The sequence below is a fragment of the Kogia breviceps genome, chromosome 14 (genome assembly GCF_026419965.1).
Source record: "Kogia breviceps isolate mKogBre1 chromosome 14, mKogBre1 haplotype 1, whole genome shotgun sequence".
In the NCBI taxonomy this organism is placed as follows: Eukaryota; Metazoa; Chordata; class Mammalia; order Artiodactyla; family Physeteridae; genus Kogia; species Kogia breviceps.
In genome coordinates this window covers 4,656,699-4,671,413 of record NC_081323.1, presented here as the reverse complement: position 1 = coordinate 4,671,413, position 14,715 = coordinate 4,656,699, and the positions used below count along the sequence as shown (strand labels likewise).

The 14,715-nt window shown below is 43.8% G+C and overlaps 1 protein-coding gene across 6 annotated transcripts in view; it reads left to right on the top strand.

Annotated features, from left to right (window-relative positions):
* RAB22A (RAB22A, member RAS oncogene family) overlaps positions 1–13,668 on the top strand; it is a 55,133-nt gene extending 41,465 nt beyond the window's left edge. Inside the window, exons 6-10 of one of the 6 annotated variants that reach the window (XR_010836298.1) lie at positions 587–696; positions 5,403–5,531; positions 5,658–5,776; positions 7,439–7,705; positions 12,743–13,668. Coding sequence is in view for 3 of the 6 variants with exons in the window: in XM_067011891.1 (XP_066867992.1) it covers positions 587–696; positions 5,403–5,500 (208 nt within the window). In the remaining 3 variants the exon portion in view is untranslated. Of the gene's footprint in view, positions 1–586; positions 697–5,402; positions 8,435–12,742 lie in introns of those variants that run through there. The other 5 variants (XR_010836296.1, XR_010836297.1, XM_067011891.1 and 2 more) reach the window with 5 other exon arrangements.
* Positions 13,669–14,715: the final 1,047 nt, after the last annotated feature.

Sequence of the window (14,715 nt, the reverse complement as noted above, 5' to 3'; positions counted from 1 at the left end):
AGAGCAATATCCAATATAAGAATCTTGCTTTTATTTTATCTCTGACATTGAAAAATTCCTTTTTGTTGTTTGGTTGGAGTCCTGAAGTTTCAAACTAGAATTTAAGAGTTCAGACATTTAGAGCTAATTAGATTATATATCGAGACAGGTGTGTAATTTATTTAAACATCATTTGCATCATATTTGATATTATCTGGGATTAGTGTAGCCCTCAGCTCTCATGACATAGGATACCTGAATGGGGAAGGATATTTTAAGGAAAGCACGTTTATTGGCAATTTCTCTGGACCACTTCCACGATTCCCTAAGCCAGGGCTCTACTTTGAGGGGAAAAGAAACCCCAGTGATTCTCTGGCCATTCCACTAGATGCATCGCTAGTAGCCCCGAGTTCTATTCTGTTCTGTTCTGTTTTCTTTAACCGTAGAAGTGGTGTAATTGGGAGGACCACGGTGTCAGGGCTCATTCACCAGCCAGCCATTTGTGACACCCTTTATCATCGTAAATCTGGTTAATTACTGGGTAGGTGGGGATCACATTAAGCTCTTGATGGGCAGAATTTCTGATTTGCAATTCGTTGCCTTCCAGAGAGGTCATGGAGAGAGATGCTAAGGACTACGCCGACTCCATCCATGCAATTTTTGTAGAGACCAGCGCAAAAAACGCGATAAACATAAACGAACTCTTTATAGAAATTAGTGAGTATCTCTGTGCCTTATGGGTTTCCTCTGTGCAGAGCAACTTCAAATAGAATTATCTTTCCGAGTAGAATTTTCTCCTTACAGAGAGTGGCCTAGTCTCTGATACTCTTCTCAGTGGAATGAGATTTGAGAATGCAAGAGTGACGGTGGGTTTTCATACCGTGCTGTAAGTGCTGGAGAGCTGCCGCCTGAGGACTGTAGCTCTTCTGGAAAGAGCGTTGCTGCTGAATAAACGATGTGCAGGGCCCAGAGGTCCTAGAGGCTGCCACCTCTCCCTCGTTCTCTCTCTAAATGCGTTTCAGTTAGTTGTCCAGAGTCATTGAAAATGAACAAAATAAACAAAGGGAAATGAAATGAGTGTGTAATTCCACTATAAGAAAGCCCTCAAAAATTAATACTAGGCACTCACTAGTGAAACGTAAGACCACTTTTTCCCACCCCTCCTTTTTCCCTTTCCAGAAGTGTTAATAGGATGACACTAGATAAAAGAGAGGCTGCTGCGTACCTCTGGGATCCTCTGCAGATTGTATCTGTTTATTCATTTCATTCAAATTCATCAGTATATGCATTGAGAACTGTTCCAGGCTCAGGGGAGGCAGCGGCGAACAAGATGGGCTCTGCCCCTGCTGTCCTGTGGCGCACGTTCCACTGTGGGAGAGACAGTGAACACACTAATAAGTGAGGTCCTTTCAGATGGTGAGCAGCGATGGGAAGAAAATAACATAGGATGAAGTGAAGGAGTTTCTGCAGGTGGCCGGGGAAGGCTTCTCTGAGGAGGTGATACCGGAGCTGAGACCTGACAGAGCAGGTGTGCAGAGCCCTGGGGTTCATGTTAACTGAACAGGTCAGACTTCCCGTTGGAGGACAGGAGAAAGCCAGCAAAGCACAGTGAACTTACTCATTCAGATCCATCCTGTGGGGGAGGTCTGAGAGAAGTGGAAGGGCCCTTGGCCGACATACAGAGGAGGAGCCACCAGGGCCAGGCAGGGACGGCCCAGCAGAGGAGCAGGCCTGGGGCAAGCACCGAGACCTGGGGGGCTGCAGAAAGCCCTGGTGACCCTGACAGCTGGCAAGGGAAGGCCCAGCTCCAGCAGGTGGACCGCACCGGGATTTAGGCCCTTGGCTACTCAATTGTTGGGGTTATTTTCGGTGTTATTATTTTTTTGATGTTTTTAGTTTGTTCCGAGAACCAGAGATCCGAATTTTATGTAACATGTCCCACTCTTTAAATCTGGCCACTTATTCAAATATTTTCAGGACACTGTGCAGGCCTGCCAGGCCCATCTGCTGCCTGGGATGGCTGGTAGAGGCTGGTGTGCAAGCTCTAGTCCAGCCCCTTCCTTCCAGCGTTGAAGAGTCATGATATTTATCGTCTTCCTAGATTGTAAATAGCAGTTACCCAGATGCATTCTTGGAAGGCAGCGTGAAGCCAGTCGGGAGTTTTTCACAGTTCAAGCTAAAATATCTAAGTGTGTGGTGTCATGAGTGCTAAAATTATCACCATTTCTTTGAAGTGTTCTTCACTCCAGCAGTATTAAAAAACAGGAAGGTGGTGGTGAGCTGTACCAATAATGCAAATTCCTGTATAAAAACTAGCCTGTACATATACTCATTTTAACGGAAACATAAAAAATACATGTTCAAAAAGATTAGAAAAATTTAAAGAGATGTAAATTGAGTTTATTATTTACTGGGGTGTTGTAAAATTGCATTAGCACAGTGCCTGGTTAGCTAGCTTTTTATTAAAGTCTAATATACACGCTGAAAGGTGCTCATATCAGAAGTATAAAGCTCCAGGCACGTTCACGGACTGTGTAGACTCCTGTAATCGGCACTCGCTGCAAGGCCCAGCAGCGGCCCGCAGCCTCGCCCCCCCCACCCAGGGAGGCACCATCCTGACCGTTCATTCTTCCTGTTGTGCCTGCTTTTATATTTTAGGCTTTTTAAAACATGCTGGGTTTACTCTCCCGTGTCTGGCGTCTTTAGCTCTACATCACGTTTGGTAGATTCGTCCGCACCAGCGCGCGATTCGCCCTCGTCGCCATAGAGCGTGTGTGCTAGGGCGGCCGCGGCGGGGAGTCCGCACACTGTGGATAGGCCTTGGGGTAGTTATGTCCAGTTTCGAGCTATGACTCGTAGAACCTCTGTGAACATTCTGCTTCATGTCCAGCATGTACCCAACAGGTACACGTTTTTCTTGGGTCTGTTTATACCCAGGAGAAGGATGGCTGAGTCTTCAGGTATGCATGCATTGAGCACAAGTTTACTGTCAAACAGTCTTCAGGGTGGTTGCATTGGCACGGACACCAGTGGGGTCTGTAAATCCCAGTCACTCTGACACGGAGGGGCAGGGTAGTGACCTGCACCTATGGCAGTGAATGAAGTCGAGCACCTTTCCGATGTCTGTTTACATTCTTATGATATCTAGATATCCTTTTTTGTGTAGTTTTGCCTATCTTCCTGTTGGGTTTATCTGCCTTTATCTTAGCGTTTATAGTTTATTTTGACTATGAGTCCGTTGTTGATTATGTCTATTGGAGAGATGCACTGTGTGCCTTGACTTTCATTTTTTTTTAATTTATTTATTTGTTTGTTTATTTATTTATTTATTTATTTATTTATGGCTGCGTTGGGTCTTTATTGCTGCGCACAGGCTTTCTCTAGTTGCAGTGAGCGGGGGCTACTATTTGTTGCGGTGTGCAGGCTTCTCATTGCGGTGGCTTCTGTTGTTGTGGAGCACGGGCTCTAGGCGCTCAGGCTTCAGTAGTTGTGGTACGCAGGCTCAGTAGTTGTGGCGCGCAGGCTCTAGAGTGCAGGCTCAGTAGTTGTGGCACATGGGCTTTGTTGCTCCGCGGCACGTGGGATCTTCCCGGACCAGGGCTCAAACTCGTGTCCCCTGCATTGGCAGGCGGATTCTTAACCACTGCGCCACCAGGAATGTCCCTTGACTTTCATTTTTGAATCAACTCCTTTAGTAAATTTGAGCTTTTAATCTTAATGTAATCCGATTTATCCTTATTTTCTCTTATGGTTAGCATTTTGGGGCTCCTGTTATAGAAATCCTTGCCTATTCTCAGGTCACGAAGGTGTTCTCTGTGTTCTTCTAAAAATATTTCAGAGATGGCTCTGTAATACCAGCTGTGTTTTCAGTATCCACTTGTTGAGAAGTAAGTAATGACAAGAAGAGTCAGTAAAGCTTTTAAATAAATTTGCAACGTATTCACAGCAGTGCGTATAGGCATTTGAAAGTGCTTGTAGGACATATTGGAGGATGCTTCCTAGCCGTGCGGGCACCATGTTGTGTACTGCCCTCTCCCTCCCCAACTCCTGATTTGCAGGCTGCTGGATGTGCCAGAGGCTTCAGGCTGGGCACCCGAGCACCTGAGAGTTGGCAGATTCCTGCTGAGCCTCATTAATGCCAAAGATGCAGGTGTCAGTTCGTTCCATGTTTTCAAAATACCTCAGTGCCAGGTGCTATGCTAAATAGATATTAGAAACATAAAGCTGGAGATCTCTTCCCTTGAAGAGCTTTGGGCCTGATTAGAGGGAAATAATGGAGATAGTTGCATTAACAAATGTGTCGTAACGTGCTTCTGTCTCCTGACTTGATTTTAGCATCTGAGATATTGGACAGAGTTAGGAAGTTGGAGGGTGTCAGGAAAGCCTTTGTACAGGAAGCAGCCCTTGAGTTATCAGTGAGGTAGGTGGATGATGGGTGATTTAAGGTTTCTCTTGAAATTGACATTATGATTCACAGAGCAGTAAAGTGAAACCTGTTCATTCTCATGCATTGTTGGTAGGAGAATGAAGTGGCACAGCCTCTTCAGAGAGCAATTTGACAGCATCTGTCAAAATTGAAATTGCACGTCCTTCTTGCATTTGTGCTAGATAGACACTGGGAATACAGTGTCCGTGTCAGATAAATACCCAGGAGTAGAATCGCGTGACCTGGCTCTTCCACACCTGTTAATTTATCCCACACATGCACTCATGGGTTTACAAACACAGTCTTTGCATTGTTTTTAATAACATCAAAATATTGGAAGCAGACTTAAATATCTATCAATAGGGGATAAAGAACGGTACATCCACACAATGCGGTATCACAGAGCTATTTAAAAGAACGCTCTGGCGGAGCAATCCCCAGGATATAGTAGGTGAAACAGTATTTGCTCCTGCCCTGGTTTTAAGAGCGTGTGTGTACTGTGCATGTCTGCACACACCTGTCTCTGGAAGGTGGCCTCTGCCACGAGACAGAGGGACAGGCACATTCTGATGCAATTTTTTTTAACATGTAATTTCTTTAGTTAAAAAAAAATTTGTACTAAATGCCATGTGATACCCTTCTTTGGACCCTGGAACAGAAACAGAACATTAGTGGGAAAACTGATGGCATCCGACAAAAGTCTGGAGCTGGGCTGATAGTGATGTTCCAGCGTCGAGTTCTTCATTTTGCCAAATCCTATGGTAATACTGTAAGGTACCAGAATCAGGGGAAACTGGGTGAGGGGGATACAGCAGCGCTCTGTGCTATCTTTGCAACTTTTCTGTAAATCTAAAAGTCTTCCCAAATTAGAAGTTTTTTCAACTTTTTAAATTTTAATGAAACCTGTCAAATTGCATCTGCAAAATGGTTGTTCCTCAGAATGAACAGGTTGAGAAAGTGAAAGCTCATTCCCTTCCCTCCTGTCCTCTTGGCTCAGGTCGAAGAATTCCATCCACTGACGCCAACCCACCTTCCGGTGGAAAGGGCTTCAAACTCCGAAGACAGCCTTCGGAGCCGAAACGGAGCTGCTGCTGACCGAGCCTCGGCCTCCAGGCTCAGCGGTGAAGTAGGTGGTCCTGAAAGTGAGCGGGAGGGCTGGAGCCCTGTCGCCAGGGGTCGCCTCGCCGGTCTTGTATCTTCTTTGGGCAACAAGGAGTCAGAGGAATCGACCGATTCTGTTTCCTCTTTGCAGACTGCAGCAATAACATTTCAGTCCGTGGACTTCTCTTCTGTAAAGAGTCTCTGGTGTACAAAGGGATGACATCATAGGCTTTTGACCTTGCTGAGAGCGAGTGTATAATTGTATGGATGGTAGGTTTAAATTGTTGAGTAGTTTTGTAATCAAGATTTTATGTAACATTTGTAAAGGGAAAATTAGCACTTTTGTGGTCCTTAAGGGAAGAAAAAGACCTTGTGGAGATTATCGTTTCCTTGGTTTCCCATTGATACCATTTGGTACCAATGATACCATTTCCTTGGTGTCATTTAGAAGGCGGTCAGTTATCATAAATGGAGGGATGGCAGTTATTTGAAGCTAAAATGGGTTATTTATAAGGGCTGATGGAGATGGTTTCACCCCTGCCGTCTCTAAAGCACTTTCCATTGGGTACATCAGCCCAGGACATGCACAGTAAACTCACAGCAGCAGGTGCATGCCTCACCCTGGGTTTGCATCCTGACCCTGTCACGTGCGTGTCACCAGGCACATTATTGGCACCTTTTTAAGGAAGCTGTCACGATCAAGGTGGTGGTGGTAGAGAAGCTGCCTGGAATAAATTGAATTGCAGATGATTGAACTGACTAGCAGTGGTTTACAAAGAGAAGAAGAGAGAAAGTAAAGAAAGTGGTGTAAATGCTGTCAATTTTTTATTTAACCGAGATATTTTGGTGGGGGAGACAATGGTCTGTCGCTTAGCATATGTAAAGTTGTAGTCTATATTTACGAGAACATTGCTTACAGATTATAAATTATGTAAATACATTAACAAATTCAGTGTTTCATTCAACACTCCATTTACTCTTGCACTGTGCCCGCCCATTTCGCAGCCTGTGCACAGGAGGCTCCTTGAAGCACGTTGACATGGTGCAAAAGCTTAGAGCGCATGGCTTGCGATCGGTCAGGATTTCTCTGCCTTCCCTCCCGCCACCCCCGCCCCTCCAGTCCCATCTGGAAATCATGGTGAAGACGTGTGCCACTCTGACAAGCGTGACTAACCCTTCCTAGCTTGGGGGCAAAAGGTTAAGGTCCCGGAGCTCGGAGCTCTCGGCGTTTACCTACCTGGTCTTGGGGGTAAGTTTCTTTTAGCTTTTACGGCAACCTCGGGCCAACTGTTTTGAGAGAGCTTTCCTTGTTAACAATTTAGCCTGTCTTTCTGTTTCCCTTGTTTTCCCCTGCCTCTGTTAGTGGTTAATGCTTTTTTCCCTCAGGGAGCCTACTGAGGTTTTTAATGTAATCTAAAAATAAAGCACTGAAGTGAAGTTGGTGAAAATTTGTTCCTGGTCTAATCTGGCACCCTTCCAACCTGAGTACTGTAAGGGAAGGAAATGTACAAGATTAAATAGGAAATGAAACAGTTTGAATTTCAAACTAAATTGTTCTTTCAGAGCTATCCTTAAACCGAACAGTTGAAAGTTTTAAAAATAATGGTTATTTCTTTGTGCCCCCCACTTGATACGGTTAGATTGTAATGGGAAAATTATAACTCAGATTAAGTAAAAAACGATTCCCTTTCCCCTGGTGTATGTCTTAAGCATTTGGAATTGCTTATTCTCTTATCGAAATCATACAGAAGGAACGGAGGTAGTGAAAATTCTCATGTTGTTTTGTTTAAAATACGTGTGGACTCTGTGCTCCTGCAGCATCTAGCTTCCTTCCCAGCTTGAGATGAGCAAGCTTTCAGAGAGAATGTGTGACTCCAAGGGCCGGGCTCTTTGCGGCTGAAGGTGCTGTGGCTTTGTTCCGTATACTTCCAGGTGGATCGGGCCGTCGGGCCACTGCCCCGTTTGTCCCTAACCTTCCCACTGCTGGGCCTGTATCTCCATGACAACAACAGAAAACAAAGGTTGCCGGATTCACGAAGAGGCGACGCGTGTGTGGCCCTTTCCGTCTTTTTTCACCAAAAGATGACACAAATCTGTGGCCTTCACATGTTTTCAAGCAAAGCTGTCAGTCAGCGTGGATGATTTCATGGTGTCTGGGTACACAGGGAAAGGCAGAGTGCCTCGGTGCCTCTCTTATCGGTAAGGCCTCCGAATGCCTGTCACCCGGTTGTGGCATTTACTGCACGGAGCCCGAACGGGTCCACCCTTCAGCCTCCGCGGCTGCTTTCTCATCCTGGTCTCTCGCTCTCCTTGCCGTGTGTTCCTCCTGCGCTTCAGGGCCTCTCTTGCTCTCGTTGTCCTCAGTCTGTCTCAAATTGCCATGGCTCCGTTTCTCACGAGGTGTCTTTTTAACGCTTAACAATAACAACTGCACATTGCTTTCTCAGAATTCATAATTCATACTCGAGAATGGGGGGAAGGTGTTTTCAGTTATCTTGTTTGCTTCTCAGATGCAAAGATGAATATTAAAGTGAGAAACAGTGTTTTATTTTGAGCCTACTTTGGATTACTCACCTGACTAAATAGTGATCTAGTACACGTTTTATATATTCTTTATTCTTATGTCTTATTATGAGAAAATGCTAGATTGTAAAAGAATTGAGACATAGCCCATCTATAAAAATCTTCTTTTGGTTCTTTTATGACGCAGGGCCATCTTTAAAAACTTTGGGGACTGAAAAAGAGAAAAATCATTAATTAGCTGCAAGTGTATATTGATTCCTCTCAGAGAAATGGAAATCAGCTCTTTGGAGGTGTCCAATCTTAGTAACCATTGGTCTTAAGAACTCTCCTTTCACACAAGTGTTTTTCTGATTCTGTGATAACTCATTAACTGTCATTTGGTGATTAAAAGAGCATAAAGTATGAGTATGATTAAGTGTCCTTCATTTCAAACTCTCTTTAAGAAGTGATTAGGGAGAAGTACCTATCGCAGGCCCTTCTGGTTCCAAATGAAACCTCCATCACCTGCTTTTCAGCCACAGGCCACGTTCTTCACACAGCAAAGGTTTGATTCCTTTAGAATAACCCACTTCCTGGTCGCCTGTGTGTGATTTTGTTTGAGATGCCTGCCTCCCGTTGTACACAGGCTTCCTGGATTCCTCCCCACGTCTGAGACGATTGACCCTCCTATGTTGCAGGCCCGACCTCCTCTAAGTGGGCTGGTGTCCTTCTTGAAGTTACTGGGTTTTATTATTTCTAAATATATAAAAAGGGAAAGAAAACCACATTGAATTTCAGAACTTATCTTTACATTTTGCGTTTATTGCTTTTCTATTCTCAAGAAGGAAAATAGGTCTAGGAGACCTTCTAAATTAAACTCTGGGAGGTAGAATAATGAAAATGTCCTCAGATGACTTCTCCATGGCTTTCCTGGAGGCGTCAGACCAGCATATCTGTACTGTTCCGGCATTGTGTTAAATGGGCAGATTTAATTCAGACCACCCTGCGCTGATTGGCCTGTCAGCCTCCGAGCTTGAAAAGGCGTTTGCTCACTGTCATATATGCATCTTCTTATAGGCGGGGAGTAAGTTGCAAAAGAGGTTGTATACATTCTCATGAGCATTTTTTCACTTGTTTTTCTCAGAACACGCTGAGAAAGTGATTCATGGCCCCTCAGTGTATAAGAAATACGCGCACAGTACGTTATGTATATGACAGGCGAGCCCCCTACACATTCGGATGTCTTTGCAAGAACCTGTATAAGTAATGAGAAGATCCTTTCCTTCTGGGGAGAAGTTATTAGAATCCCCTTAACTCTGATCTGTGCTAGGTACCTGCTGTAGAACCTCTGGGGGAGAAATGACAGCCCACAGACTCAGGCTGGCTCTTCTCTCTCAACTCATTAGGCTGCAAATGTTCCTCCTGTCTCTGTAATGAAAGTTAAACAACAGTGATAAGCTAGAGAGTGGAAACCTGTAAAAATTCTTCATTATTTAAATTTGTTTTAAAGGGACTATAGCAGCATGACTTATTTGACTACAAGAGATCGTCTACCTCTTAACAGCTCATATATTTTAAAAGAAGAAGCGAAATGTACCTTCAAGGGTCAGGCTGTGACTATATACCTGCCCTCAGTTAGCTTGGTCCATCAGAAATTTTTTAATGATTCAAGGTAATGTTTAGGAGATGTGTTTTAACTCCTGTGGTACTATGATTCAAACAAACAAACAAAAAAACAGTCCAAGCAACAGATTTATCCAGGAGATAAACACGATGCTGTATAGTCTTAGCAAAGGGAGGTGGAGGTGGAATTTAGCCTTGGACTGAAAGAAGTGACCTCTGCCCGTTTCTCTTGACAGCAGAGTTACTCGTCTTGACTTCCAGTAATAGAAATCCAGGCAATGTGGTTATCCGGTTTTCATGAAATATTAATAGAATTCTGGGGCATTTGTCCTGTTTTATGTGCAAATGAAAATCTTAAAAAAACTTAGGAGGGTATTACATTTTTGAGGAGCCTCCACGTTTTCAGTCCAAGAGAATGAGAAGTGAGCAACCTGTTATCGATGACGTTTCTTTAGGCATAATGAAGAAAGGGAAGAAATAGAGCCAAGAATCTCCATCTTTCTCCGTGTGTCCTTCGGGGTTCCCCTAGCATGCAAGGAATACTTTTTACTTCCCAAATCCAGAAGGACTTCCAGTGGCACAGATCAACTTTGATTTTTGGTCTGTACCATCAGAAATAACTAATATCTGTGTTCTTTCCTCTTAGAGTATAATGAGTTCCAGTTCCAGATAGGCTAGAATTGTTTGTGGCTTTCAAACAAAAGATTCAGAAGTTTAATAAAAAGAAAACTCTGAAATCTTCCATCTTTTCCTTTCATTACCTTGAACATTTTAGATAGATAGTAAGATTAGGATGTGTCATCAGTAGATACTAGAATTAAAACCATGGAGTCTTAACAAATTAAACAGAAATTTTTAAAAACTCATGGCCAGTCCATTTGCAGATCAGTGTGCATGGTCCTGGTGTCCAGTACCTCATCAAAATGCTTCATAATTGAAACAAACAAAATTCTGGGTAGCTTTCCACGAACAGGAATTCAAGTGCCAGGAATTTAGCCAGTTAATGGGAAGTCCTCAGATAGGAATGATTTTTCAAAAGAGCCTTCTATAGTTGGCAGTTTTAAACTGTAGACCTCAATCATCTCCTTAATCCTGCAAAAGAAACAGAATGCTCCGGTTTTGATGCAACTTCTTGATTCAGGAACTTTGTCATGTTTCCAGAAGCAAATTGTTTAAAGCGGTGCTTCAGAGGAAATCATCTTTAAAACAGCATTTCACACACACAGCTGACAGTCTTTACTCAGAATTGCAGTTATCCAAGCAACTCCCCGTCTTATGTCACAGACAAAAGCCGAGCACCCCTTCTTCGCCAGGGCAAGCCCAGCGCCCAACGAGCAGCAGCTGCAGTGGGCGGGCGGGGGGGGGAGGGGGGGAGCACTCCCCCTCCCACTTCAGGAATCGTCAGCAGCCTGTGACATCAATTGGAGCGTAACCCTTAATTCATCGTTATTAACTTTTCCATGAAATTTATACTTGAATAATCAGTTTCACCCACTGGAAAATGTTGAAAGTGGGGCTTAAATTTGTGTACCTCTGCTGACTCTGCCTATGCGGTTATCACCTAGTCTAGGAAACTTGCTTAATGTGGATCATGCGCCTGGTATCCAAGTGACTGGTCGAGTCAGTGTGGGGAAAATTAGCAGCAGCTGGCTAGTCAGAGCAACTGATTGGTGGCTCTGTTTCTTAAACCATTTGTTGTGTTGTGTAGACGGAGCTTTATTGCCCTGGAAAAGATTTTTTTTTTTTTTTTTTTTTTTTTTTACTCTCATCCAGCCGCTCAGTCTTTCTTTCCATCATCTCACTTTACGAGTCACTCACATGATTGTCAATCATGCCTCTGACCTTCTTAAGAACGGACGTCTTGCCTTCTCTGTGATCGAAGCCGACTTCTTGGCCTTACTTCTCTTCTTCTCATTTTGCTGTGGGCTCTCCCTTAAAGATGCAGGGCACCAGCCGCCTCCCCGGCGCGTGTGACGTGCCTTCCCGTGCAGCCTTACCCTGGTCGCAGCGGTAGAGTGTGCCTACCACATCCAACAGGGAAAGCAATAGGCCACCAGTACTGTCAGATAACACAAAGGCTAATTTTAGGGGAAGAAGTCCAGTATTTACAGCGAGGAAAAGGGCAGCACTAGCTTACAGTGGCAACATGACTGCCGAACAAAATGTTTCTTACCACCGGCGATGAGGCAGTTTAAGTGTCAGCGCCTTGCTTAGTTTGTGATAGAACATTTGTTAAAGTATGTAAAACCCCAAGTCTAAAGTCTTGAAGAGAAACGGCTGTGGAGATGAGCCTAGACGTTAACAAAAAAAGCTAAGCCGTTGTACCAGCAATTCTTATTTCTCCTAAGAATGTCATGCCTTTTCAAGACCTGATGCAAGGAGTAAGATATTTGTGCCTTTCTATAATAGCGTCTGTTATGAAAAAAGTCAAGTTGCTTACAGTTTAGGCCGCCTTGTTGCACTATAAACAGCCCAGATTTGTAGCCGTGGCTTCCCTGCATGATGCATCGCTTGATTACCTGTGATGAAATATTGTAATGATGGTTTGCCAAGCTTATATGGATGTTTGAAGACTTTATTTTTTCAGTCTTAACCTTGGGCTGGACCTAAGTCTATATATAAACCGTATGATGTCTGTATTGTTTGTAGATGCTGACAAAAGAAAACTTGATCTTTTGATTTTTGTTGTTGGATTTTCCTTTTTACATTTAGGCTGGTAGTAGATAGTTTGCAATGGTGGTTGATTTGGCATACTTTTAAACTATATTGTTTTAGCTTGAATATTCTATACTAAACTTTTATAGAGTATAACATGCTAAGTCACTACAAAATTTGTTGTATTGTAAGGAGAGTGTAAACATTTTGTTAATAAAAATGCTATGTTTACAGATACATGTATTTGCCTTTCAAGTGGTTTTTCTTTGTGATAGTCTTCATTACACGTTCGTCTTAACCAAATCTCCCGGTGTCATTTTAAAATGATTTTTGAAAACTGGAATGCCAGAACTTTGATAGCTGTAGTGTCTGGTGAGCAGTGTGGTATTTGTATCCATCAGTCCGGCTCCCAGCATCCCTCTCTTAGACAGCTCCTTTCTGTCCATGTCCTTGCAGAGCTCAGATGGGGAACAACGATGGAGGCAGGCCTGCAAAGCCTCCAGCGAGCGTTTGGAGGGAATGCTGCTTCCCTACCTCGTGAGCAAAAAGTTTCACACCATCTTCTGTTATCTGGTGGGTTTCGTCAGCGATGCCAGCATTTCCGTTCAGTGTGGACTTCAGCCCTGGACTCCGTCAGTCTGTGCATTGCCCATAGAAGCACAGCTTCACTTGTTTTCTCTTTGATATCCCTCTACGAGACAAGCACAGTTGTCTCTATGCTATGGTTGTGTTGACAGGACACATGTGTTCTAACGAGGGAACCAGAGAGAGCAGCGAAGCCAGGAGATGGACAGACTTGGGTTTGAGCTTCAGCTTAGCCCCTTTCTAGGCTGGGGGTGGCCTTAGGCAAAGTTGTTAACCTCTCTTGAGTTTCGTGGCCTTCATCTGCAAAATGGGAAGATAATAAAGCGCCAACCCCATGTGGCTGTTTGGGGGAGATGCCTACATAACTGGCCCTCAGCACAACGTTGCTCGCATATAATTTGTTTTTAAAGCCATCTCCCTGATAATCTTTTATCTGTTTCAGTTAAAATCACTATTTGTCATTCGTTTGGTTTTTTGTTTGTTGCCATTTTTTTTTGAAACGTAACATACAAAAAGTTCCATAAATCTTGTGTACACCCCGATACATTTGCACAAAGGAGACATACCCACGTAACTACCCCTCAGCTCAAACAGCAGGACATCATCACATCCCAGAAGCTCCACCTTGTGCCTCTCTGGAGGAGATTAATTTTGAACTTTACCATACATACCATTTGGAACCGTAGTGTATGTACTCCTGGGTCTGGCCTCTTTCATTCAACACGGGCTGTAGTATTCACATTCATTCTCACTGCTCTGTCGTATTCGACTGTGAATAAACCACTGTTTATCCATTCTGCATTGATAAGCGTTGGGTTGTTTCCAGATTTTTGCCATTAGGAATGTACCACAAGAGACGTTCTTACACGTGTCTTTGGTGCCCGTATACAGATTTCTGCTGGACGTGTACCAGGGAGTAGAATTACTGAGTCATGGGAGAGAGAGATATTTGTAGATTGGGTTATTCATTTTTGCTTCAGTAGATGCAGTTTTCCTAACGGGCATATCACTAGAAATCCCACCCACGGCATATAAGAATTGCAGTTGCACAGCATCTTTGCCAACACGTGATATATTCTTCTCCATTTTAGCCGTTCTTGCAGGGTGTAGTGGTATCCTATGGTGGAATTTGCATTTTCCTATTTGATGTGTTTTTTAGTCCATATCCTCCAGTGTTACAGTACATACACCCACAGCTAGGGCTGCGTGTGTGGGGAGATAAAGGAGGATGATGAGAGGTATGGCGGGGACCCCCAGACCCAGGGTCAACTCCCAGGTCCTTTTACTGGCTAGGGGAGAAGATAGACCAGAAAAGGCCATAGATGAAGTTGAAAGGTGAACCAAAACCTGGGGTGGGGGTGGAATGTTTGCTGCATATATGATGGAATGGATTACTATCTAAGTCTGCTAAGAGTGTCCAGAAAGCAGAAAGAACCACCCTCAGAAAAGGAAATAAAAGGACCCATTACATGAAAAGACAACTCGCAAGAAAGAAAATACACATAGCAAATTAACAGGTTAAAGAGGAGAAACTACACTGATGCACAACCAAACCAGTGAACTAGTGTTTGGCCTGTTGGTGAGAGGGAAGCACCCCAAGCCCTCTTGGGGGGGGGACCCCTCCCTTGGTCCCCATCTAAAGGCATCACCGCCTGGAGATACCGTAGAAGGATTCACACAAAGAATAGCCTTTGCAGCCTTGCTTATAACTTCTGGAAAAGGAGCATAAAGGAAACAAAACTGTTACATACAAATTAACATGGAAAGATGTGCCCAATATATTGTAGAATGAAAAGGAAGATCAGGATGTGTGTAGAGTATGAGTCTTATTTGTATAAAACAAA